Source organism: Megalops cyprinoides, chromosome 11, assembly GCF_013368585.1.
Source record: "Megalops cyprinoides isolate fMegCyp1 chromosome 11, fMegCyp1.pri, whole genome shotgun sequence".
Lineage (NCBI taxonomy): Eukaryota > Metazoa > Chordata > Actinopteri > Elopiformes > Megalopidae > Megalops > Megalops cyprinoides.
The window spans coordinates 32969250-32994992 of NC_050593.1; the positions used below are offsets into that span (position 1 = coordinate 32969250).

Consider the following 25743-nt stretch of genomic DNA (forward strand, 5'->3'; position numbering starts at 1 on the left):
GAGAAGAGGATTCGTGTCTAATGAAACAATGAGGTTGAAAAGAAACCTGAATTTAATGTGGGGGGGAAATACTGGTTTGGCCAGCAGTATTGTTTTGCTGTTAGGTAACGGTCACATGTGATAAATTATCTGTTCATAAAAATCTCAATGCGCTTTTCTGTTGCATTTGTTGAGTTGAAAGTTGAATCCTTTGGGTCACGGAAGTTTTGATTACCCACCAGTTCATCTCCATCATGTTTTAAAGAGAGGTAAATATCCCAAATGCTTCTGATAAACACGTATCTGTTGCCTGCAGACGATAAAATATTTGCATATGTGCTCTGTATAAGCCAGAGAGGCTATGATATGTTAAGTGTGTATTAAACCATTGTTTGAAAATCAGTCGTTTCAAATGACCACCACTTTATTTCTGTTTGACTGTGAATTTTGTCAGATGAGAACTGCTATTCACGCACTGCAGGAATTAAGGTGCCTGGTGTACTTGCTTAATCACAAGCAACATAGCTTGGACTCCTGAGTTGTATACTCACAAATCTTAAAAATAATAATCCAGATCAAATTGTGAAATTACTACACATAATTATGTTACCAGCATCTTTGTTTACAATTGCTGTCCCTCTGCTTTTTTAAAAATTGCGATCCATTGTTAGTCATGCATAAGGCAAACAGCAAAGGTTCTGCACATTTCTATGCCAACTGTCACTCTGTGTCACAGCTTACTCATGCAAAACACTGTCCGGTTTAATTAGCAATATCAGGTCACTGCAAACTCGGTGCTCCTACAGGCAGCGGAGAAGCAGACGTGTGAAATGCCTTCAGCGTTATTTGATCATAAATAGGCCATTACAGCTACACCCCTAATGACAGCAACCTTGCCTAATGTATGCTCTTCAGAAACAATCCATCTTGGATTAAAACAGCAGGAAGGAGTCGGGAAAGCTGACGGAAAGCATAATGGAACACAAGTGCCAAGAAAAATGTCTTTTTCTGTCTGAAAAATGAAAAGCTTTGCCAGACAATGTAATTATAATGTAAACGGATGCAATCATTTTGAGGAATATCAGGCGAGGCTTTTGTTTCCATATTAACAGTCAATTAATTATGATCATCACCTCCGCGCACGAAACAAACATCCGTTTAAAAATATCTTTCCCTTCGCAATCTCACAGATTAATGTGTTGATTTTGAGGGTGGAAATATTGGACTGTTAATATCATCATGCTGTTGCCTACCACATTTTTTATATCCACAATAATAATGTAAATATCATCACTAATAATTGAAGGATCACCCTCTGGTTTGCATAAATTGAAACTGGAAGTCAACAGGCTGATGCCAGCATGACGCAGAAACATGTGAATGCTTGTCCATGAACATAACCTTGTTGCAAATGCAGCAAAAAATGATGCCTTTGAATACTGTTGTAACATTAAATGAAATCAACCATGTGGTAAGGAAGCACACAGTGAACCTGGGCCAACAATGTGCCTGGACTTTAAGATGGCTGATCTGACTCTGAATCTGCGTTAATTTATTTACAGCTGAGTTCAGAATAAAGGCACTGGTGCAAATGCATACAGAACTGCAGAATCATTAAAAGAAAAGGTGCATCACTTTAGCAAAATACAACCATTCCAAAATGTTTATAAGTGATCCGGGCTAAGGCATATGCATTGACATTCGTTGTGCATTATATTTTACACATTTACACACAGGATTTAAGATGTGCATTCTTTGTGCTGGCTGCGGTGCGTTCCCAGTGAGATGCTATTGTGTTCCTATCTAATAAATTATTCTTTGTTGCATATTCATTCCTCCCAAGTCAAGGGAGACGAGGGTTGAGACAGAGCCCCGGAGCCTGGGAAAGTTTTGGGAAAGTCGGACTGCTGAACGCAGGCAACTGTCACAAAGCATTCCTTAGTGATTACACATCTGGAGAAGTCCAGACAGGAGGCCATTCCACTGCTCTATTTGAGGGATGTTTATTTCTAGTGTACCGCATTGTTTAATAAAACTCGATTCTCGTACGAAAGGCACAAAAGAACGCGTGCTTAGTTTGCGATTGTTCTACTGCAACTTCAGCTTTTACTCCAAAGTAGCAAGACAAAAAAAAGTGGCATGGTTACGTGTGCTGGAAAACATGGAGGTTTCAAGTCAGAAAATGAGATCCGATATTGATTGACACATGGGCATCAGTTTGTTTTGAAAAGTGCTGGGGACAATGACGGGTTCAACGCGTTCACAACTTTTTAAAGTGGTGGGGATGAAATGGGCCACGATAAAAAGAGGTATGGACATGTCCCCAGTGTCCCCAGTGTAAATGACGCCTATGGATTGACACACAGCTGTTTATGCCAAACTTTGTACCTTCTCTTTTCCTTTATTACACTGAAGCATGTTGATTGTGTTCACGTCCACATTTAGACCAGCGGTTTAACCACATTCAGATACATTTCCTGTTTGAACATGTGCCCCTACCTTATTTTTGGTATCTATTCAAACATGATATGTTTCAATATGAAATCAAAATGCTCACTCTGCATGCAATAAGAAACCCCATGGAAACAGCAGAGATCACATGACCAGAGAAACAGGCCAAAACCGGAGGAGGGTTCCCTTGTCCCGGTATTTGGCCTGACCTCGTCATTTCATTGTTTTTGACGTCATCTGAGTTGTGTGGCAAGTCTTGCTGGGGTCTGTACTGCTGCACCCGACACTTCAAACCAAGTAGTTTTCATGCCCAGTATTGTAACTTTTATATGTGTAAGATATGAGGACAACACCACGCATAACTGATGAAAACAGCATTACACAAAGACAAGCCCACAGGGGTTTGGGCATAACCTTTGACACCTCTGCTCTGTCTGCTGCAGAACAAACATTATTCCTAGTTCAAAGCCCTCCCTATTCAGATCTATGAATTGTAAATGAAACACAGTAGTGGAAAGAAAAAAAACACTCAAGGTACCACTCTCACCATTGGACACCAAAACAACAAACAAACTTGTAATGGACCCAGACATCAAAGTGGTTAAATCAAATGAAATTAAAGAGGAAAAGTGGAAGCAGAATGATGCTATTTCCACAAATCTATGCATTATTGCTGAAGTAGTGGGACTCAGTACAACCAAGTCTACATAAGGATAAATTATGTATTCATTTTAAACTGATATTTGTTAACGTTTAAAATATAAAACAATGGATGAAGGTAATTAACTTTGAAACATAATACATGGGGGAGTGTTTATTTGGAATACCCTTTTGTCAGGTTTCTGTATGTAAAATGGTTTGAGCTGCCTTTGATATCTATTATTCAAATTAGTGTCTAATTAGCAGTGTTTACAGCTATTTTAATTAGCCCGCCATATGAAACATGTAGCACAAACACGCTAATAAGGAAACATTGCAACCTGTTTATAAAGAGACAAAAGGAGTGCTCTACAATTGGCAAAACACAAGTCACTGTCCCCCCTAGTGGCCATGAAGGGAACTCCTGGGACCAAAGCTGAGGCAGTCTGATCAAGTGTATATGAGCCTTTGGGATAACATGCAATGACACATTTAATCATCACTCTGAAAGCTTACCTGCCAAAAATATCGAACATGAGTGCAGGAGATATTACACAAACCAAATTAAATGCTCTGAAAACCAATCAAACACAGCTGCGGAATATGCTGTAGTTACATATGTACATACATACATATGTACCTACATACATACAAATGGTAGTTAAACTTCATTATTCACTCCAGTAAATATTAAATTGCAGACATCTTCTGGAAGCATAACAGCACTTTAAAATGAAACTCATCCAAGGGAATAAATAACTTAACTGGGCCTGTTTATCTGAAATTCCATGTCCCAGTATGCGTTGGCATGATGATCTTGAAAACAAGTTCACCACATGTTCACATATGACAATTACCAACAAGCAAGAAGCAGTTTGCCTTGCCACATCTGTAATGGTCATCGTTCAAAATACTGACATTCAGAGCTCCTCTAGAAAAATTGAGGGTAAGTGTTTTCATAATTTTAGCTCACTAATGTCTTTGTAATTTGGAGTTCATGAACAGTACAGGGATGCATTTTGAACCTTTCAGAATGAATTAACCATACTGTTCTTAGAACACTTATGCGTTGCCAAAGGAAATATAGTGGATAAAAAGATTTTTACTAATAATCAACCTATAACCCCTACAAAAAAATTTGAGAATATAGAGAACATATTTTAGCTCAATAAATATATAGAAATATGTAATATATTGTTGTTTTGCTATGTTGCAATATATTTCTGTTTTGTAATAATATATTTTGAGTGCATTCACAATATAATCATGCAATGAGCAGCATATTTCCCAATATATTACAATATATTTCATTTTTGCATGGGAAGCAAATATAACATTGCTGTTGTTACAACTGATTTTTGCTAGGTGTACTCGCTGGATATCATCTAGCTGTTGCTTTATAAACAACAGCATAAATGGCAGTTTTAATAGCATATGTGTATCTGTAATAAAAATGGCAGCCATTGGCACTAGAATTATAACACTAAAAGTACAGCAACTAACTGGACCTTTAATCCTTCTCATACATGACCTGTAACAGTTAATGTCTGATTCACACAGGTGGAAGCCAATTAACTCAACAGCCCAAGGTCTGTAGTGCAAAGTACTTGCCTGCTAGCACAACTTCAAAGCAGGGCTTGCGCAGATAAACTGATCTTTATGCAGTCAGGATGGGCTGAGAGTGGCACAGATTAATACATTGCCAAATCTGTGTGATGTGATGATTAGTGCAGTGTCTGCTATAAACCGATGCCCATGAACAATAAGCAATAAGTCAAACTTAAGATGGACTGTATCTATCCAATCAAATCTGCCCTACTAGGCTGAAACCAAGCACCATTTAAACAGAGTTACTGTTGAGTGGAATGAAGTGGTCCGAATAATGAATAATGAAAATGTTAAATGTACAAAAACAGTTCATTCATACAGTTCATTTTCTATGATTATTGTTCACAGCAGTTTACACACTCATCACAAAATCTGTTAAAATGAGCTAGGATCCATTTCACAGTGTTATAAGAAAATGGATTTATTTGCTGGTAAACTGAAAAGAGAAAGACTCAAATAATAAAAGAGAAAGATATCATACCATAAATAATGTTTATAAATTTAAGATTATGCTACAAGGCTTTCTACAGCTGCAAGCATTTTGACTGTATGAAAAGTATGATAAATTATAAACAAATAAAAATATAACAGTACTGTGCACCACTTCTATATATCTTTATTTTACATTGATTCACTTCTTGCCCTGAGTGAAGGGTTATAGGGCAACATCGTGTATTTCACTGTCCTGTATGAAAATACTGAATTACAGCAGACGAGAAATCCCTCTCTGAACAAGGTCACCTGTGAAACATTACATAGCCATATGCATGCAAAAGATCAACAAATGCGTTTTTCTCTGACGCTGATTAAAAAAAAAACCTGCTGCTGCCCTCGGAACTGAGAAGACACAGAAGTTTCCGTTGGAGCAACAAGTTGACCATGTTTACAACCAAGTTGACCAACTGTTTACAGTTTATAATAAGTCTCACTTCTGTCATAATCAGAGTGCAGTCGTGGCTCATCCACATTTTCAAGTCGTTTTCTTCCTGCTTCATGTTAGCCTCTCAGTTTTGTAGGAGTAGTCAGTCATAATTCAAGGTGTAGAGTAATTTAGACATGTTTCTGTCTGTTATGACCTTAGACCTTATGTAGACCTTTTTTCTATTCTGTGGGGTTTTATAGGCAGTGATTAGTTTCCTTAATAGTAATGATAATAATCACCATCGCCGGCGTCATCATCATCATCATCTTTACAGTTGGCGTACTGCGACATTTCATACTTCTACATTTTTGTTAAGTCTTCGTTGCGATTGTTTTGCCCATTTCAAGGACAGGACAAGTAGACAGTGGGTCACGCCGCACCAATTACTGATGCTGATTGGCTCTGCACTCCATCAATCACCGTTGTCAGGAACATCTGACTTGTCATTGGGCCCCTGGGCGCAGTGCAAATCACGTGACCGCAGAATATAAACACACGGTCGCCATTGTAAAAGGGAGAGAAGTGAAAGAGCAAAGCAAAGGTGAGACGGCGCTGCTTCTCTCTCAGGAAGTAGGTTGCAATGCAGCTATTGTGCTTCGCTAGCTAACCACCAGTAATGCCTAGACATATTTAATCACACACTAACTCAACAGTGCATGGCTTTAGAAGATGTCTACCAAAATGATTTATCCGTCTAGTTTTAAAACCGCTTGTTAGCCCTTGTTAAAAACAAGGCCCTGCTAGCAAGCTGGCTGTTCGCTAGTTGGCTAACTAGCTAGCTAACCAGCCGTTTTCGCCTTTGAGTACACTAGCTACGTACATAGCTAGCTAATCGTGCTACCGACCTTAATTGCTAACTAGCCACGTTGCTAAAAACTGCATGTCAGTTGTTGATACACAGAAAGTCTGGTTCAGCGAGTGCAGTTTTGCAGGCTGATCTGTTTCGTAGCGTTTGCCAGCTGGCACAGAAGCCTGTGCTCGCTCGCCGTTAGACAGCAAGCAGGCTAGCAAGTCCAGTAGCTGAAAATAAAAAATGTGGACAGAGCAAGCTAGCCAACTTGCCTGTCCAGCTCTTTTTATAGCTCTGGTAGGTTCACAAATCAGCTGGGAACGTGTCGTCCCTGTGACAGCAATCTACAACGCACTTGTTGCAAACTGTTGTTAGTTAGCTTGGAGGAATACCTCTCCGATGAAATGCGGTTAGCTAGCATTCCACCTCTGTTTAATAGCTTGCGCCCCTTTGGGTGTGGTTTTTATAAGTTAGTCGTACTGCTGGTAAACATTTCATACGAATCTCTGCCGGTAGCGTAGAAATTGTAGGGATCTAGTTAGCTGGCTGTCTGTTTAGCTTGCTGGTTAACTAGATCTCTAATGGTCCTGCAACACAAGACCTAGCTAGCCTGCTGGTACTCGTGGTTTTTGTTTTGCAGAGCCAGACATTTTGAAATGTCATGCACCTAAGTTAAGTCACTTGAGTCGCCTCTCAGTTGGCTAATGGAGGCTAGCATGAAACGTAGATGGTGAAAAACAAGAGTGTTTAAGGGTAGATCGCTTTGTGGTAAATAGGTGTTTATTTCCATCAAACTGTACAGTAGTTGCAAACATTAAATCATAATGGGAATATATTTCAAAGGGACACGTTACAGCAGCAAACGCTAAGGTATAACAGGTTTCTTAAACTGTGTCTGCCACAAACGAGTCAACCGTGGTATTTTGAAATATCTCAAATTCCGATTAAGTCTGATGCAATACCACGTTGGGTGTGTGAGCAACTTTTCTACGCCCAGATCCAGTCCATACAGAACAAGCCTTTTGGTACAATAGGTACAATACATGGGTGGGAAAGGGTGTTTCTGCTCTGTTACTCTACAAAGGTGATGACTTGTTTTGCCTGACAAAACACTGATCTTTTGTAAAGGGTGTCTAATTATGTAATCGGTTTGAGTGGGGCTACAGTCCATGAATACATAGTCTGGGCAGTTGGGTACGCCAGTACTCAGTTTGGGAAGCTTGTAATGATTTGGCACAAAGCACCAGCTAGGAGAGTACAGTACAGTGCTGTGCTAGTACCCCCTTCATACCTGTAAGTTTAGATAATTTGTCCAACCTATGTGTGACACTGTGGTGAAAAAGAACAATAAAAATCACCTACATGCATTCACCTCTCCCGCCATGTAGCAAGTTATTTTTGTGGCAGAACAGTATTTTTAGGTGGCTGTATTATTTATGTGCTATTAGTATGAGAATAGTGTTATTGAAAATCAGAGATGAGTGTTGAAAATGCATGACGGTTTGTTTCTGTTAGATTGTTAGGTTTCTGTTGCAGCAGTTACCCTTAGCTTCCTCTTGGTCCTATCTCTCTTCTGTCAAAAGCAGAACATATTTCATCAAATTCCTCTGTGGTGTTCAAGCAGTGGTGCTAGAGACTGCCATTTCCCTGAAAACATCAATAAACAAATAGTCCTTTGGTTCAAGAGCATGTAGGGTTCTGCGCTCACCACATGCTTCTGGCTTGCGTGTTTTTACTTTGGAACCACTGGTGCTACATCATGCATCCAAGTTGTTCTGTTTCGGGTTTTAAAAAATTGAATGCAACTGCATATAGAACAATTGCGAAACAATTCAGAAGAAAAGCCCCTTGTTATGCGTGCCCCATCTGTGATTTCAAACCCATAGTCTTGTGTTTACCAGTTTAGATTGACCCACTGCATACTGTTGCCCTATTATTTAGCAAAAATCTTTCTCCTGTTCCTCAGAGAAGAGCAGAGATGGAGTCCAAGTCCCGTAGGCTGCCGTTCATGGGCTCGAGCTCTGCGTCGTCGTTGTCCTCCTCTTCGTCGTTCTCCTCTTCCTCACCCTTGGGCACAAGTCGGCTCTATGGCCGAGGGACGGTGCTGAGCAGTGACCGATACACCAGAGGGACCTCCGTCAAACTGGACTCGGAGCACCAGGTACTGCCCTGCTTCCACAGGCATGCAGAGCAGGTCTCTCTCTCTCTGCGCTCTGCAGTGTCAGGGCTGTGATGTTCACTCGGGTTCTTGTCTGTTGGCTTTGACTGAGGCGTGCTGTTTTGTCCCTCGGTGTTGACAGCTCCCTCAAGGTAATGGCCGTACCCTTGTTTTTTTTCCCACTAGATATTAAAAGCACAAATAAGGTCATCCACCAGTGCTGTCGCAGTGTTTCAGCTGCGATAGTGGTGGTTTGTTGTGGTCCGGAAAAAAAAAAAAAAAAGATCCATAAATGCACTGAATCTCATGATGCAAAAGTCCAATCAAAATCAAGTGCAATCCTGCCTGGAGGTTTATGTATCCAACACACTTGTAACACGTTCACCTGTAATGTGTAGGACCCAAGTAAGTAGCTACCAAACTACCAGTGTTAGCTATTCAGATTTGTGTCAGCTTCACTCAAAGCCCTGCATGAAACAAAGCAGAAACTACTGTGAGTTAGTTTACCAACTCGACAAATCATTAGGATGGCCAGTTAGACAGAGGTACACTTCTGGCAGGCCAGATAATGTGCCTAGCAGACTAAAATGTATTCTTTTGTATGTATGTTTACTTTAAAATTTTTTGTGTGTACTCGAACAGGCATACCATTCTGTGACTGTAGACAGAGTCGGTATGGGTTTGCACGCGTATGTTGCAAACCATGACTAGACTTTTTTTATTCTGCTGCAAGTTTAACCCCCCCTTATGTGTTGAGTCGGGTGTCGAGTTGTTTATGAATTTGTGTTGGTGGGTGTCTTGTCATCAGTTATGTTTATTACATCATTCTAATAGTAAAAATGAATAAAAGACCTTTTATACTCACTTGTACTAGATCAGTCATTGGTAACTGGTACTAAGTGTCAGTGCTGTCTTGTACATGCCTTGTAAGTTAAAAAAATGGCGGTATTGCCCATAGTCCGAGCTCCACATTTTTTTTTTTCCTCTCCTGCTCCAAAAACTGAAGTGAGCTGTCGTATCTAATGGTGCACAGAAGTATTTCAGAGGAGCTGAATTTATGACTGCAATTAATCAGCCTCTCTAAAAATACACAGATGCAAACCTCGTGTGAAATTAAAAGGACCATCACACTTGTCCTTTTACCCTTTTTTGTTTTCCTTTTAGTGGTCAAACCATGGACACATTGTGGTCTGAAAAGCAGCAGTTTTGTCAAAACAAAAAAATCACTCGAAACAGAAGTGTAGCAAACATTATATTTAGCTAACTCTTCCATTCCATGCTGTGCAGTGCATGGCTTTCCAGCTTGCTTAAATTTGTAAATGGGAGCTACTGTACATTTGCTTGCTAACTTGTGAGATGGATGTAACTAATTGCATCAAGTGAGTTAACTGAATGGAGATGGCTATAGATATCTAGCTGGCAGCCATGCATATACAACATTATCTCTTTCTGCCTAAAACTCAAAATAGACTCATAGACTTTGTGTAGCCTACTTAATCTGGCTGCCCTTGCATCAGGTGTCCCATCTCCACAGAACAGCAGGGAGAGGAGTGTCAGGTTGGTTATTTCAGGGCCTTGTTTCAAGCTCATTTCAGAGGTGCAGTAGGAAAGTGCACACAAACAGCCTTGGGTGGCATTCTCAAAGTTGTGGATTATTCGTCTTTGCTCATCACGTTAGCAGTGGGGTTTGGTAGAAGGAGAAATTTTAACTTTATTTATTCATCTGTGCTCCTCATCTCGTTGTACACTATGCATTTGGGGTCATTTTCCATGGAGTTTTTAGTCCTTGTCTTATGAAATACTGTAGTTATGATTTCAAGTTTATGCGAGTTGAGAAACATGATGTAATTTTCGCATTAATGCCCTCCTCCCTTTTCTAAACCGTGGGTGTGGGAATATGCGAGAGCATGTCCTCTCCACACTGAGCTCCTTCTTTTCCAACTATCTTATGTGCAAAGTGTTCATGTTACAACCACCACCATATTAGCATGGCTTTTTATAGGCTTGCTTGTCTTCCTGGAATCGTATCTTCCAGCCTGCTTGTCACTGACTTGGGAGATTAAGTTACATTAGCGTTAGGAGTTGTTTTTGTGACACCTCCAGGACAGTAGTCAACTAATGTCCAGGACGAGCCAGAAGTTTGTGTTTCATTTTATTATGCAAGGCTGGGTTTCGCTTTCACAGACAAATAGAAATGACCATATTAACAGCAGAACAGCTGTGTATTTAAGATGAAAGTTAAATCTGAAGTTGGACTGCAGTAACATGGTGAGATGTAAAAAAAAATTCCACCTGCAAAACCTTGATATTCTTATTAAAATAGTAACTGTAATAGCTACATCAAAGCCTTCATTTGAAAACTCGCATTGATTGTTCTTGCCTAAATTCTCTAACAGGAGTTCCCATTTTAATGATGAGTAGAATTTGCAGGTTATAACCTGAAATGCTAAGAAGTGAGACATTGTCCATGCTCTTGAAAATAATTTTGAATGGTCTGCATAGGTTTAGGTTACCATTGAATGTCACACCTCCCGTTTTTCACTGAGGTGTTTTTCCATTTCTGTTTCCAAGATAAATCTGTTTGTTCTGTTCCGCTTCAGCCAATGATGGGGTTTTTTTTTTTTTTTTTAAATTCGCCGTTGCTTTTGATATGCATCATTTTTGCAACCTGACTAGACTTGTCTGACTTGACTGGCTGAAGTATTTTAAGTGGCTTCAGCTGCATAGAAATGGGATAAAAACAAAACTGGCTGCAGCAACACAAATTCTCTCTTTAAAACAAAAAAAAGAGGAACAACCTGCCCAAAAGTCATAGTGCCCCAATGTTAAAATGAAAGGCAGCCTTGCTTTATCGTATTGTGAACCGGAGTAGGAAAGTAGTACAGTGCAGTGTTACCACAGCTCAGCTGATGATCAGCCTGCTGAGAAGAGCTTCTCAGCAGAGAGTGACCCCATGAGCTGTGTGTGGGCCTCAGCTATGCGCGCTCTGCACGGCTTCTTTCAGGTTTTAGAAACGGAACGGAAAAGATCAATAATTTCACCCCTGGAATAAGACGTACTGTATGTTCCCAGACTCCCGAGAACACTGTGCCAGTACCATCAATTTAGCCTGATTCTATCTATCAGTGCTCCATTCTCAGCATCTCGTTTCCAGAACTTCAGAGCCGCGTGAAGCCGGGCGGGCGTGCGGTATTGGCTGCTGCCACTGATTGATTTATTTGTTAGCGAGCATGTAGCACGGTACTGCTAGCGCTGTCTGTAATTCCAGTGTCTCGGTTTGCGCTCGCTGTCCCAGGGCCCCAGGTTCCAAAGCTCGCCAAGAGACTACTGCATCCCCGAGAGCCGTCACTCAAGCTGGAAACTGCCCTCCCCTGTGACCCCAGCCCCCGTGTCGCGTGACCGCTCCTGGACCGACACTGTGGGAAGCAGCAGTAAAATGGTAATGTTCTCTCGCAGAAACAGAACCCTGCCCCCCCGCCCCCCCTTCCCACACGCTTCGCTTATAAGGTGGCTTTATCCAGGGGTGACTGGCAGCGCTGTTGAGTTTGCTCAATCTGTAGCCTGTTTATGCACCCGTGTCCAATGCGCCAACCGCTCCAAAACCTGAACCGCTAGCAACTTTACCTGCTGTGTCGGAGCGCGATTTACACTCGGCATCAGCCTAAAGTAAGAATGCGTGTTCCAGTTTAATTATCAGGGGGATTCTGAGAGGCGGCTGGGGACATATTCAGGACTTCTCAGCGCAACACAAGACGGCGATTCCAAAAGGCCCAAGCTGTCCTATGCCAACAGAGCCTCGTATTCCAGAAGTCCCTCTTCCTCTGTGCTGGGCAGCACCAGCTCCAGCATTGGCAGTGTTTCAGGTATTTCACAAACAGTCTTTGCAAGAAAAAAAATGTATTTGACTAAGAGAAACGAGTACTGAAGTGCTCAGAGAGCTACAGAGTGTGTCCCTGGAATGTATCGCATCAACACAACTTTAGGTTTTCCTGAAATTTTTTTTCTCAATTTGTGGAGTCTTTGACAGATAAATAACCTTTTTTTTGTAATTTGTATTTTTTTTTTAACACGCAGGGGAATAATAAACTGACACCTTCTGTTTAGATTCCTCGTGGAAGACCTACAGTCCCCTGTCCAGATCGTCGTCCTCAGTCTCCTCGGAAGGCCTGCGGTCTCGCAGGGAGGCAGAGAACAGAAGCGAGTCCACCCTCTCAGGCCACAGAAGTGCTGGGCTGTCCTCTCTCTGTAAGTGCACCCGGACCCATGAGAAACACAGATCATTCATGCATACATCGTGCGAGTGTGTGAGAGAGAGAGATGCGTGTAGAAAACAAAACTGTATACAGGCCCACATTATGAGCCAATGACAGTTGAGGTCTTTTCAATGCAGAGAACTCAAGGACACTTACTTTTTGCAGTTTCCTTGAAAGTGTATTTCTGTTTCATGGAAACAGCATTGCCCTGGGGTGTAAATAAGAGACGCAGAGATGTATATTTTTGGAGAATTTAGAAATGCTTAAGGGTTTTGCTACATAACATGGTGGCTATGCGTGCACCTGTGATCAGGTGTGTCCAATGCATTTCAGGCTCCACAAGCAATCTTTGAGTTTGCACAAATGGTCACTCCAGACAATTCAGAGTTTGCTCCTTATTTGCTTTCTTTTCCCCACTACTCTGCATATTTGAAATTACATGTGGTGTTTCAGCCATTTAACATTGTTTGGCCATGCTTAAACACCTTTAACTCAAGAACCGGTGACCTGATTTGTATGAAAGGTAAATAATACATATAATGTCATCTTTTGGATTTGTTAAATTGATTTTGGGTGAAACAATATGGCAGCCATAAGCCAAACAGATGACTTTATTTGTAACTGTATTCAAATGAGCAAATTCGGCTAGTATTTAACAGTTCAGAGCGGATTTAACCCTTTGTATGACTAAACAATAGTAGATAGCTTTACTCTGGCCTCATTTTCATGACTAACGTGTTTGTTCTTGTTTTAGCATCTAATGTTTAACGAGCTGCATATTGAGTTTACATTGAACTTTTCTGTGTCATAAACATGGCCACCATGATACTACAGTTGATTTTTATTGTAGAATTGAGCAATGTATACATTTGATAAAAGACTTGGCAGATTTCTAAATGTCTGGTATGTGTTACCACATTCGATTGAGTGAAAGGTCACAGCTTGCGTAATATAGGATTTTTTCCCACATTTTTTTTTCTTTTTGGACAAAACCTTAACTCAAAAAAGAGAAAAAGCTAAACTGTGTGGAGTTTCAGGAAGTCATGCTGCAAGCTTGTACTGGAGGAAAGCTTGTTTGAGAAACAAAGCGTGTGTCACTCAAGGGCTGTTTTTCTGCTGCTGCATTCGTTTCGTGGAATGAGGCAGAAGGTCATTCCTGTGTTTGTTTTGCTGTTTCAGATTGTGCAGACCGTGTCACTTCCTCTTACGCGCAAGGTGCAAGGCCGAAGGAGAGCCTCTACTCCTCCTCCTCCTCCAGCCGGGGGACCAGCTCCGCTGGGCACCACCCCTCCTCAGATTACCAGCCCCTGTCCTCCCGAGACTCCTGCAGAAGCACCTCCAGGATCTCCTCCTCCACCTCTGCCTCCCTCAGGGCTGCGGAGTCGTCCCTGGACCCGGAGCCCCGCGGCAGGCCGTCCCGCGACTGCTCCTGGTATGTGCCCCTGTCGGAGAGGAGCAGCAGCACCGCGTCCACCCCCCCGACCCGGCAGGCGGGGGAGAGCGGGGAGCCCGACGGCCGACGCAGCACCCGGCAGCTGCTCTCCCGGCTGGCCAGCAGCATGTCCTCCTCCCTCTTCTCCCGGAGGTCCAGCCAGGACTCCAGCACCGGCTCCAGCTCCGCCTCCCGGTCCTTCGAGTCCTCCGACGACTCCTCCGAGCTCCGGCGGGAGGAGGGCTCCTCGGCGAGCGCCGGCAGCAGCCGCAACAGCAGCCCGGACGCGTCAGAGAGGCGGGGCGGCGCCGAACCGGCCCAGGGCTTCGCCTTCCTGCGGCGCCGGCGGCAGGGCCTGGCGCCCGTGCTGGAGACGGGCGGCGCCGAGCCCGACCCGGACGCCGACCCGGGCAGACCCGGCGGCGCCTGGCTGTCCTCCTCCCTCCGCAGGCGCTGCCCGCCCCTGTTCTCCCGGCGCAGGAGGGAGGGCCGCGACGAGACGGCGCGCCGCGACGAGACGGCACACCTGGCCGACGCCCGCCACGGCGGCCAGCTCCCGCTCGCGAGGAGGGGCTCCCTGGAAGTCAGAGCCGCCGACGGCGACCGGGAGGACGAGGAAGAGGAGGACGAAGAGGAGGAGTCCGAGGGCGCCAGGGCAGCGGGTCCCGCCGGAGCCACGGCGTCCGGCGCCTCCGTCCAGGACGCCCCCCAGGCGGGGAGGGGGCGCAGGCTGTCCGGGGTAACCTCCAACTCTCTGTTCCGGATCTCCGTGCCCCCCACCCTGGACAACTCCCTGCCGGAGAATGTCATGATCACCGTGGACATCATGGCCGCCGGGAGAGCACCCGAACGACAGGAGGAGAAGAAACAAGCCTCATCCAGGGACCCAGAGAAACTCAGGAAAATCCAGGAGAGGTAAACTTAGAGGGATGGCTTCCTTTACATTACATTCATTTAGCAGGCACTCTTGTCCAGAGCAACTTTTAGCACAAGAAAACAGTTCTACTCCTTTAATGGGTTATTTACATGTTTTTGAGGGTTAACGATGTAAGATGCTGATTTATGTACTACCACTTGTATATTGATTGATTGATATTGGCAGTGATTTTAGTAAGACCAAATTTGTCATTATTTGGAGTTCAGTAGCTTTAAAACTAAGAGCTTGCTGTTCCTCTTCAGCCTGCTGCTGGAGGAGTCCGATGAGGAGGAGGGGGACCTGTGCCGAATTTGCCAGATGAAGGAGGAGTCCCCCTCCAACCCTCTGGTGGAGCCCTGCAGGTGTACCGGCAGCCTGCGCTACGTCCACCAGGACTGCATGAAGAAGTGGCTGCGCTCCAAAATCAGCTCAGGCAGGTTCATTCTCCGCTCCAAAACATGTTCCCCTGCTCTGCCTCTCCCGTTAGACTGAAAGCTTAACGTACGTTTGTCCTGTCCTTTTCAGGTTCTAACCTGGAAGCTGTCACCACCTGCGAGATGTGCAAGGAGAAGCTGCATCTCAACATTGAAAACTTTGATATCAATGAGCTCTACAGGACGCATGAAAGGGTGAGGAGCAGCTGTCAGATCACATCACATCACATCACATTACGTTCATTTAGCAGACGCTCTTCCAGGATCCAGAGCGATTTCCAACACAATAGAACAATTTAACATGTACTGCGTTGTGCTAAAGTTGAGGTTGAGATCAGAAATGGATGGGTAAAGGCAGAGAGTTGAGGCGTATTTGCATGACCTCTCCCACATGGTATTCTCCTTACAGTCCACGGCCTTGAGCAATATCAGATTTTTTGAATGTTTCCTTGTTTAGCATTTCAATCTTGATGACACCTGCTACTCCTGCAGTGGTAATTACCATGCTAAGGGTAGCGTGGTTAGATTACACAGGCTGATGGGATGTTGGAGTGAGCTCCCTCAGGTGAGCTGTTAACGATCTTGGTGGTTTGTTCACATCCCCCCCGCCCCCCCCCCCCCAGTCGGAGTATGAATTCATCAGCTGCGGCCTGTACCTGGTGGTGCTCCTCCACCTGTGTGAGCAGAGGTTCTCTGACGTGCTGGGAGCAGCCACGGACGCTGGGGTAAGCCCGTTTCACGCCATGAAACTGCACTAAGTCTTTCATTCCGTAGAGTACTTGTGCACGTGCAAACTCTAAGTTTTTTTTTAAATCGACTCGATGCATGAATTGTAAAATGTTTTAACGCAGAAATGTGGCTTAAAACATTCTCCCTTCTCCCGCCCAGTTTCTCAGCCTGGCGAGAACCCTTCACGAGCACATGGACGATCTTGAAAGTACGTTTTGATTTCCTTTTGGGTGCTGATCTTGTGCTGTCAAAATCTCACTGTCAGGTCGTATGAGCCAGCAGTCAGCTCAAATGTACGTTTTTAAGTTTGCCACTTGAGGGGGAAATTGCTCCTGATACATTCTCGCAGCTTCCATTAGAGCCAGAGCCCATTGGCTTGGTTGCAGCAAACACCTGAGATTTCTCATGCAGCTGCGAATTAACTGTGTTTCACAAAACAACCTGTTAACCCTCAGGTGCAGCCAGAGTCAAAACCAACTGCAGTGAAAGGGTTGCAATGCTAATTTTCAGCTAATTCGCGGCCAGCACACTTAACATACTGCATCAGTATGTTACTGAGGGATGTTCACTAAATTTAAATCAACACAGAACTTAGGGGAGTACAGTACTGAGGGGAAGCATGGCTTAAGCTGTCATGTTTAGCTGCCAAATAAAAAGACATCATTGAAGATCATTGCCAGTAAATGTGCTATATATGAAATGGGCTGGAATGTTCTGATTTCTTACACTTTGAAAGTGTGACTCTGCAAGTGATTTCCCTTAAGGGAAATGCAAGGTTTATATTAATACAATCCCTCCACTAGTAGGTTTCAGTTGGTATCCTAATGCTGCAATGGAGATTTTTATCTCCCAAGTGAGGGACACTCAGGTCTGTGTTACTGCTGTAGCAGACTGGCACGGCCTGTGGCAGCTGACGGATGTGAAAACGTGTTTGGTTTGGTATTCAGGGTTCAGGTGTTAATGCCCAGCTCTGGGAAAGCTGCAACCGGCCCACTGTCTTCGTCAAAAACCTAACGGGAACGGAAAGTGAAGATGTGAAAATATAGAAAATGGAGCTGGAGATTTTTTTTTTTAATTATGCAAAACAGAAAAGGTGCCTTTAAGAGATCTGATAGGAGCTTGACAGGAAATTGCAACATTTTAGCAAGAGTGCAGTTTTGTAATAATTACCAGTAATTCCGCTGTAGTGAGTAATTAAGTAAAGATGGTACTACATACAAAACAGCAAGCCGTGATAAAGGGCAAAATTTGTTTTAGCTGCCTGTACCCAGGGCATGTATTTATAAACATCATAGAGAAGGCATGAGCACAATGGTGGCATGTGTAAATTAGTTTTTTAAAAAAATCAATGATCAGGATGTCTTGTTACAGAAGGCTGGGTGGTTAATGGTTAACTCGGCGGTGAAATGAGTTCAGACGTGAACCGTTTTCCCTTTCTCTCTCTCCGCCACACGCAGGCTCCTACGGGGAGTCCGAGGAGGAGGGTCAGGTGCGGGACAGCCGGCCGTCCATCGATTTCTGTGACCTGGACGATGACGAAGAGGAGGAGGATTGAGCGACCCTGGGAATGCCACCGTTTCCCGTTATCGAGACGTTTTCGGAGGCAGTGCCTTTACTGTACGCCAAGTACAGCGGCTGCGAAGCAAGTGGAAAACAGCGGCAAACATGTATTTAACAAAACACTTTCGCCTTAAGGGATGTTTTATGGATATACACTTCTCGTGGGGAATGCTTTTTCTCTCCTACGTACTGTGTCAAATCGTTTTATTTGAATGCTCTTGCTTATTCGGTCAATTAATAATGAATTCTGTCGAACTTTTATACCACAAGTGCTTTAAATACCAGATCGAGCAGAATTCGCTGGAGTAACTCAGTGTGGTAGAGTTGTGGCGACAGAAACAGACTTTGACACACTGGCTTATTCTCACGTCCTGCTGGAATCACGCAAGGCACTCCGTTTGTTTGTTTCTGCCTGTATAGGAGAGGGACGAAGCTCCTTTCTAGGGTGGCACTGCAGAAGCTACTAATCGTTCCCTTTACCATTTTTTTAAAAAGAAAAAGGTGCAATGTATTGGCTTTGAGGTGTGTTTTGAAAGTATGATGTTCTGTGATGGGTTTAAAAAAAAAAATGATGTGGAAGAGAATGAGTTTAGAGCAATGAACTGATCATTTCATCTGCATTTATGTTGCATTACAAAAAAAAATATTGTTTGGCCTATCAAGTTGTTTTCATTGTTTAATAATTATAATAAAGATTTTGATGTACAGTCTGTTAATGAACTCTGATTGCAGTAATGGACCAAGGTGGTTCACACTCTGTTTCTTGTATTTTAGGTGGAGAAATTCTGCTCTATATTTTATTTATGTTGACCAAAAAATTTGCATTTCCTGAGCAGGATGGGGGGGGGGGGGGTTAAAATGAGGTGAAGTGGCACATTTACAGGAAATTACATTTATTTACCATTGGATGCAGGTCAGTTTCATCCATCATTTGTGTAAACCAAAATGATCCGTTTTGGGAAAGCAACTCTCTTACGCTTAACATGCATGCCATTTTTGTAATATCCTGGTGTGCTTAGTGCAAGATGCTTCTAATGGATGTTCAGAATTCAAATTGGTTTTTTTTAATGGATAAAGTGCATATGATGTATATGGCTTTACACACAACCCTCCAGAGACAGTTTTAACACGGTGTGTCCTAATTATTACCCTTCAATCAACTCAAATCAATTTCAGTACCCAGGGCACCCATGAGGATCCTTATACAGCAAGATAAGTTTTCCTCGAGCAAAGTGTAAGATAACTGGAGGATATGAATGGAACCGAGAGAACACTGGTGTCCTAGTAAGGTGGAGGTGAATTTCTCCAACCTGCCTTCATTTTTATTTCTTCAAACTGGAATGCCCAATGCTTTTTCCCTGTTTCTCTTCAACCGCTATGGGCTCTCGGTCGTTGTTGGCCAGTGACCAGGCTGGGGTCAAACCCAGGCTGTATTGCTCAGCCTTGCACTTGAACGTCAAGGGCTTCTACTGACTGAGCCACCTGGGAGCACACACAGCTAGCCTCAATCTTAATGTACTACTCCTAACTCAGCCTTTGATGGTTCATGAGCTTTTTTCCCCTCTCAATGTCTTTAGTTTGGACTCCAGGTTTTTCAGTGCTCCTTGCCTGTTGGTATACCTTATTATGTGTTTGTGAATCACTGGGAAATAAGAATGTGTATTTTTACAAAATTGTCTATTTTCCCACAATTATACATTCATCTGAAATTGATCCATTTAAAAAATAATTTTAAAGCATCCTGCCACAGTCTTTCTTAGTACATAGGCAGTCACCTTAGGCATTTACATAAGGAAAACAAAAAACTTAAGGGGGACAGATCTTCAAAGTTTACACAGTGATCTACAGAAAAAAGAAACAGTATGAGAGTAAATATGGTTCACATCTCTGAAGTAGGAGTATCTAAACCTCCAAAATTAATCAAGCTTATGTGGTCCACCCCCCAGCTCCACTTTAAGAGTTATGGGCCCACCAAGATCTAGATGAAAGACCTGTTTTTGAAGATTAACTTGGGCATCCAGCCATTGTTACAATTTCTCCCATACAAAGTACAGTAAACAAACTCAAAATCACACTACATGGAAGAAACAGCATGTTCATGCATAGCCCGCAGATGTACATGATTAGGATACAAAGAGCAAAGCAAGGCTCAGAACTCGAAGCAGGGGCAGAAACTGCCCAGAAAGACCAAATAGGAGCACTTGAGGAAAAACCCGGACGGAAGGGTTTGGGGGCAGCCGCTGTGGGATATCCACTACCCGAAATGAGCTTGTTCACTTTCCTCAGTGAGAATCATGTTGAGTACACCCTCCCCCCAAAAAAGGGAACAATTTGATCTGCAAAAGCTGTGATGGAATCGTGGTGCCGCACTTCCTGTGATGTCACGGGCGTGGCCGACGCACCCCGGAGCCTGAGGGGGGGGAGCATCGCTATGGCAACTCCTCCGTCTCCTCGGCGCCCACCAGCGCCGCCTCGTCTGTCAGGGGGGATCGGAACGGAGGGTGGTACTCGAACGATGTGAACATGGAGCCGCCGGAGCCGTGCCTCTGGTGCAGGAACCAGACGACGGCGGAGAGCCCCAGGATAACAAGCACGCTCAGTATGACCAGCGCTGACAGCAGCGGACTGTTACCTAGAGTGGCAAAAACACCAGGGGAAACGGCACAATATTAACTGCGTTCTCTGGGTTGCAAAAATTAATACAATTACATTAATTAGAGCGGCAGTGCAGCATAGCGGTTAAGGCGTAGGACTTATAAGCAAAAGGTTGCTGGTTCAATTCCCAGCTTCAGCACTGCTGCTGTACCCTTGGCCAAGGTACTTAACCCACAATAGCCTCAGTAAATATCCAGCTGTATAAATGGATAACAGTGTAAAAAAAAACGGTAACCAACGTAAGTTTCACTGGATCTGCTAAATACCATAAATGTAATTATATGCAGACATGCAAATACTAGGTTCACTTACTGCCACTTTCTTTCTTGTCTGGCTCTGGAAGAAAAAAAGGAACATATTATTGTAACATAGCACGTCCATGTGAACAGATTTAGACTGTAATATTACTCTTATGATTTATGATTGCATATTTACACATCTGTAGACCCCCCAGACCATATCAGCTAATAGTGTTTGCAATCTCTAAACAAGACTGTCTCAGAATGAATAAATATTAATTACTAAGCCATGTCCATTTAAAAGTCAGTCCAGGTCCGAATGGGATTTGGGACGTGGAAAAATGCAACTGCTGATAGCCTGTTTTTGCCTAATGAAATAAATTAGGTTACAAAACTATTCTCTTATTATACAGGGTATACATTAATATGAAATGTTGCTTCTTTGGACCTGTTTACACATTTGACAGATTACATGTTATTATTACACACCCTTAAACTTTATCAGTATTCCTGCAGTAAGTATACCTCACTATTTGAATCCTTTGACTTTAAAACTAACATTCATCTTAAAAAAAAAACACCATCAGTAAATAAGTCTGTTTGGGGTACTACATAGTTGAGGAGACCATATCCCAATATAAATATGATGGAATGTATGACCCCTACTATACACTGCTTATACTGAAAGCACACAGTGGCCTTTTGTGATGCGATGGGGGTGCTGAGGTCCCCAGACGGACCTCAGCGAACCCCCAGTTGTCTCCATATATCCAGATGTCTACACAGTATTTTTACGTTTTTTATATGATATGATGTTTTGTGTGCCCATCAACCCCCCCCCCCCCCTCTGTGTTTTCTCTGGGCGGCGACCCTGGGGGGCGGTAGTGCCAGGGAGGGAGGGATCCTTACTCTGGGAGGTTTTGCAGACGACCCCATTCTCGGTGTCCTCTGCGCAGCTGACCTGCATCCACTTCCCTGTGCTGGAGTGCATGGCTGCGCAGATGTCCATGCTGGCCGTGTCCGCGGGCATGGAGTCATCCTGCCAGTTCGCGAAGTCCAGCTGGGTGTCGTCGTGCCACAGCAAAGTCTCGTCTGACCGCGCGAAGAAGGCGCAAGAGGGGGACAACACACAGAGTGAGACTCGCTGCCGCTCCGCGCACTGGATACCATGACAAGAAAAATGCAGCGGTGTGTGCAAAAACAGCATGTTATCTATTCTTCGCTTATCAGTGTTGCGCACCAGAAACGGGGGCAAAGGTTTTAGCTGTGAATGCCTTTAGCAGAGTAATAGCATATAAGTGAAGTACCACGCACAACGTCTTACATTACGGCAATTTTAGCATGAGCTCATTACAATAGTACAAAGTCGTTACATTTGGCCTATTTCTATTGGCTGGTCTCAAATCAAAATGGAAGCATATCGCTGTTTTCTCTTTTGTGTTTTACTTGTATAGGTCTTTTTACAAAGGGAGTTTGCTGGCCATCATTTACCTGTCACCATTACTGATGCAGCTAAAACCAAATGATAGTTTGGAAGATTATACGTGTTCAGTTAAGCAGTGGACAGCCATAAGAGTGAAAATCCCACTAGGAGAAAATCTGCAGTGATTTAATTTGTCTAAAATATCTTCATGATAGTAGATTGTGGCCAGGCACCATTTACAAAACTTTAACCTCCACATTTTCTCTTCCTCTACCCTGACTGCCTATAAAAAAACAGGATATGCTGATGTTGTAAAGCTTGAAAAAGGAAGCTGCATTATTTCAGTCACGGAAAAGTTCCACTGAATCTGCTGGTACCTCTTTCCAAGCACAACTCCATTCAGTCACAGTGAATCACCACACTGTCAGGCGCACTCTGCAGTGTGTCAGAGACCTGGCCCATTTCTTACGCATTTACAGAATAAATCTGTTAATGACCTTCAGTGCATTTCAACATGCATTTTAATCAACATTATTCACCAGGCCGGCATCCTAGAGATTATCAACAGCAATACACCAGCAGAGGAAGGGACATTTACTTGGACAAAGATGATTTAAACAAGAATAAAAACTGTGAAGCTGGCTGGGCAATCCACTTATATCATTTACCAATAAAGTAACTGAAAAAGCAACATGCATACAAACCGCTAAGTTGGTTTTAGAGTTTATTTAAATCCTATTTTACTTACTGTCCGCATTAAAATACATGTCCAGCCACACATCAATGTTGCCTTTCCAAACCTGGGGGCTATACTGTACAATGAATTTGTTCTCTTCTGGACTTCTAATGCTCAGAAGCTCTGTGGAGAATAAGGAGACAATTAGAACAGGTCACTCAAAACCTCAAAAATAGATACCACAAAAGTGCTAAGTGTATCAAGACAAAATGATTGACCCAGAAACCGACTGCATTCAAAATTCAAACCCCCTATTTGAAAATACAGAAACGGCAGAACCAGTCAGGGCAAAAGAAATGTGCATTTAAATTACATAAATGTGCAGTAACAACTATCAGCTTATTTTACTTAATTAAATTATGCTCTGCCTGAGTGAACATATGAATTCAGAACTCTTTTAGGAACATCACGGTACCATATCCCCGGCACATGGCCCGCGCACTCTCGTATGTGTAGCTTTTCGCCAAATCCTCCTCTCCATGGACGAAATGATAGCAGCTCTGGGCGAACGGAACCCATGTGCGTCCATCTGCGGGGCAGTCTGTTAAACGCAACCGCCAGGGAAGAAGAGACAGAGACAGTGAGTAGAAACAGGTTATCCAGGTTTCCACTTACACATGCGTTTGGAATAATTAGGAGATAATAAGGACAACTGAAGAAAACTCGAACGTGTAGTTCAAGATTATGGCATCAGGCGGTAAACACAAACCTCTACTGGGTAGTACCACTACTCAGCTGGGGAAAAAAATGCTAAGGCGACTTAACTGGTCACAATGTTTCCAAAGTTCACAAATTGTATTGACGTGTGAGCTATTCTAAAGCTCAACACAGTAATCGCAAGGCATAGCACGAAATACTGTAATATTGGATTGTAGCTGTATACTGTATTATGGATTGGCAAAACCATACAATGATTAAATGTTTTATGGCTCTGTCAATATGTCTATATGACTAATAATAAATTATCACGTGACTTGGATTAAATATGGCTAGAATGTAACCCCCCAACAACCCCCAACCCCTAACCCTCAACTCCCAACCCCAATCAGTGGGTGCGTTTCTTCTTGTCCATTACTGCTCAGCAATGCTGTCACAAAAGTAGGCAACTTTATAAAACGGTTTGTTACAAAATATTATTTCTGTTGGTCAATGTGCGTCCGTTTCAAAATCATTGCGCATTGACAAATGTAATCTCCAATCCACATCACTGAGGACTACATTAACCTACCAAAATGGAAACTGTAATTCAATTAATCTTCACGACAAACAAACGTAAGGGATATTGTCAACATATAAACAGCTGTATTACCAGCGCTAAAGACGTACAATTTCGCGGCAGAATCGTATACCAGATTTTGAGAAAATCTGACTGTATTTCATATGAAAAAAATCAGAGCTGGCAAAGATGTACCTAACAACCATACATTTAAAACAGCGTGTGCACATTTGGGTTACATTATTTATTTTAGTACGTAGCTGGCCTTTGCCATAAATTCACGAATCCAACTTTTTTAGCGTAGGTCCTGTTGCGCATAGCCAACAACTGAGTAATTTAACACGCCGTCGAACTACTATTTACAGTCTGCAATCTCGTTCAATCAAAACTAAATCATAGTTGGAGAATGTATTGTATTAAAAGAGGAAAAAACATTTTCCTTCTCCAAACGTAGCCATGTACACCCCCCCACCTCCAAGGGCAACAGGACATGTTCCCCCTGCTGAGGAAGTAGTATTTACTATAAGTTTTGACGGAAAATGCCTCACATCGACACAAAACACAACAAAACTACACAATAATCCAACGCTAAGAAGTGAAACATGAAACGAAATTTCAGCTAATCAACTTCCCTATCATGTTTACGAAATGCAAAACTCTTCGCTTGACACACGATGCGTTACAACACTCGTGACGTTTTAAAAGCTAGCTGGTGTTAGCACGCTAAAATCATAACTACTGTTCCAAATACTATAACTAGATTCATTATTTAGCGAAATACTCATTTGAACTGAAATGGTAGCCGTAAAGCTATGCACACCGATGAACATTTGGCAATCAACACATAGGAAGCACTCGATCGAGTGAGGATTCCTATCTTTTATACCTAAGGTAGCAGTAGTTATATTGCAAACGCAGCAGCGAGATCTGTGAATATTATTTATAAAGACGAGCAACCGACGAGGTACTTACCACCTGCATAGCAATGTTCACAGTAGAGCGCAAAAGCAATAATAGTGCACAAGAAAGTAAAACGATACCGTTTCCTAGGCTCCATGATTTTTTAGGAAGAAATCGGAACAACAACAAAGTTTTTATCCACAGAAAACGTAACCCGCTACGTCATCCACCAGAGCCGCGAGAGAAATTCGCTTTAGCTGCTAGGCATACGTGCGGATCCGCAACATAAGAATGAGGGAAAGAGTTGGAGTGAGGCAACGCAGGACGGTATTCGCGGAACTATAGTCAGGGAAATATTTTTTGATCCAGTTAGGGATCCATAATATGGGGCACGCGTTAATATAACTGGTGGTATTATAACACCACCACGTCAGTTTGCGTTTCATGCAGATGAACGCACATCGTTTAGATTGATAATTACAATGAAACATAGTCCAACTCTTGGACTTCACACCTAACATATTATGTAAACTTTTGCATAAATACACGGCCAGTGGAGAATATCTCTGACACGCCCGAAAGATGTGGGTATCAGTGAGCGCACACACGGCGCTGTCTCTGCAGAAATGGAATCTTGTAAAACTGTAATGGAGGAATTGCTACAGGAAATCTGGCATCGATGTTCAGCAGAATAAACGCAGTT

The 25743-nt window shown here is 43.0% G+C and overlaps 2 protein-coding genes across 2 annotated transcripts; one reads left to right on the plus strand and one right to left on the minus strand.

Annotated features, from left to right (window-relative positions):
- The first annotated feature begins 6114 nt into the window (after positions 1-6114).
- On the plus strand, positions 6115-18666 carry marchf7 (membrane-associated ring finger (C3HC4) 7). The gene is made up of 11 exons (XM_036540201.1): positions 6115-6140; positions 8356-8550; positions 11843-11986; positions 12233-12410; positions 12652-12792; positions 13980-15147; positions 15412-15581; positions 15674-15777; positions 16206-16307; positions 16471-16519; positions 17769-18666. The coding sequence occupies exons 2-11, from the start codon at positions 8368-8370 to the stop codon at positions 17864-17866; spliced, it is 2337 nt and encodes a 778-aa protein (XP_036396094.1). The 5' UTR covers positions 6115-6140; positions 8356-8367; the 3' UTR covers positions 17867-18666.
- A 28-nt stretch (positions 18667-18694) lies between these two features.
- Positions 18695-25334, minus strand: cd302 (CD302 molecule). Its single transcript, XM_036540202.1, has 6 exons — positions 25113-25334; positions 23340-23465; positions 22937-23047; positions 21675-21857; positions 20839-20862; positions 18695-20503 (listed from the first exon to the last, which is right to left on the minus strand). Exons 1-6 carry the CDS (start codon positions 25195-25197, stop codon positions 20301-20303), a joined length of 732 nt encoding a protein of 243 aa, XP_036396095.1. The 5' UTR covers positions 25198-25334; the 3' UTR covers positions 18695-20300.
- Positions 25335-25743: the final 409 nt, after the last annotated feature.

Bases quoted from the DNA above. Each gene is read 5' to 3' on its own strand.
- cd302 (XM_036540202.1), bottom strand. From the start codon at position 25,197: ATGGAGCCTAGGAAACGGTATCGTTTTACTTTCTTGTGCACTATTATT. The intron at 23,466-25,112 runs GTAAGTACCTCG...TGCGTTTAACAG, and splicing joins TGAACATTGCTATGCAGGTG to ACTGCCCCGCAGATGGACGC. The intron at 20,863-21,674 runs GTAAGGATCCCT...TTTTTCTTCCAG, and splicing joins CGTCTGCAAAACCTCCCAGA to AGCCAGACAAGAAAGAAAGT.
- marchf7 (XM_036540201.1), top strand. From the start codon at position 8,368: ATGGAGTCCAAGTCCCGTAGGCTGCCGTTCATGGGCTCGAGCTCTGCG. The intron at 15,148-15,411 runs GTAAACTTAGAG...GTTCCTCTTCAG, and splicing joins CTCAGGAAAATCCAGGAGAG to CCTGCTGCTGGAGGAGTCCG. The intron at 16,308-16,470 runs GTAAGCCCGTTT...TCTCCCGCCCAG, and splicing joins GAGCAGCCACGGACGCTGGG to TTTCTCAGCCTGGCGAGAAC.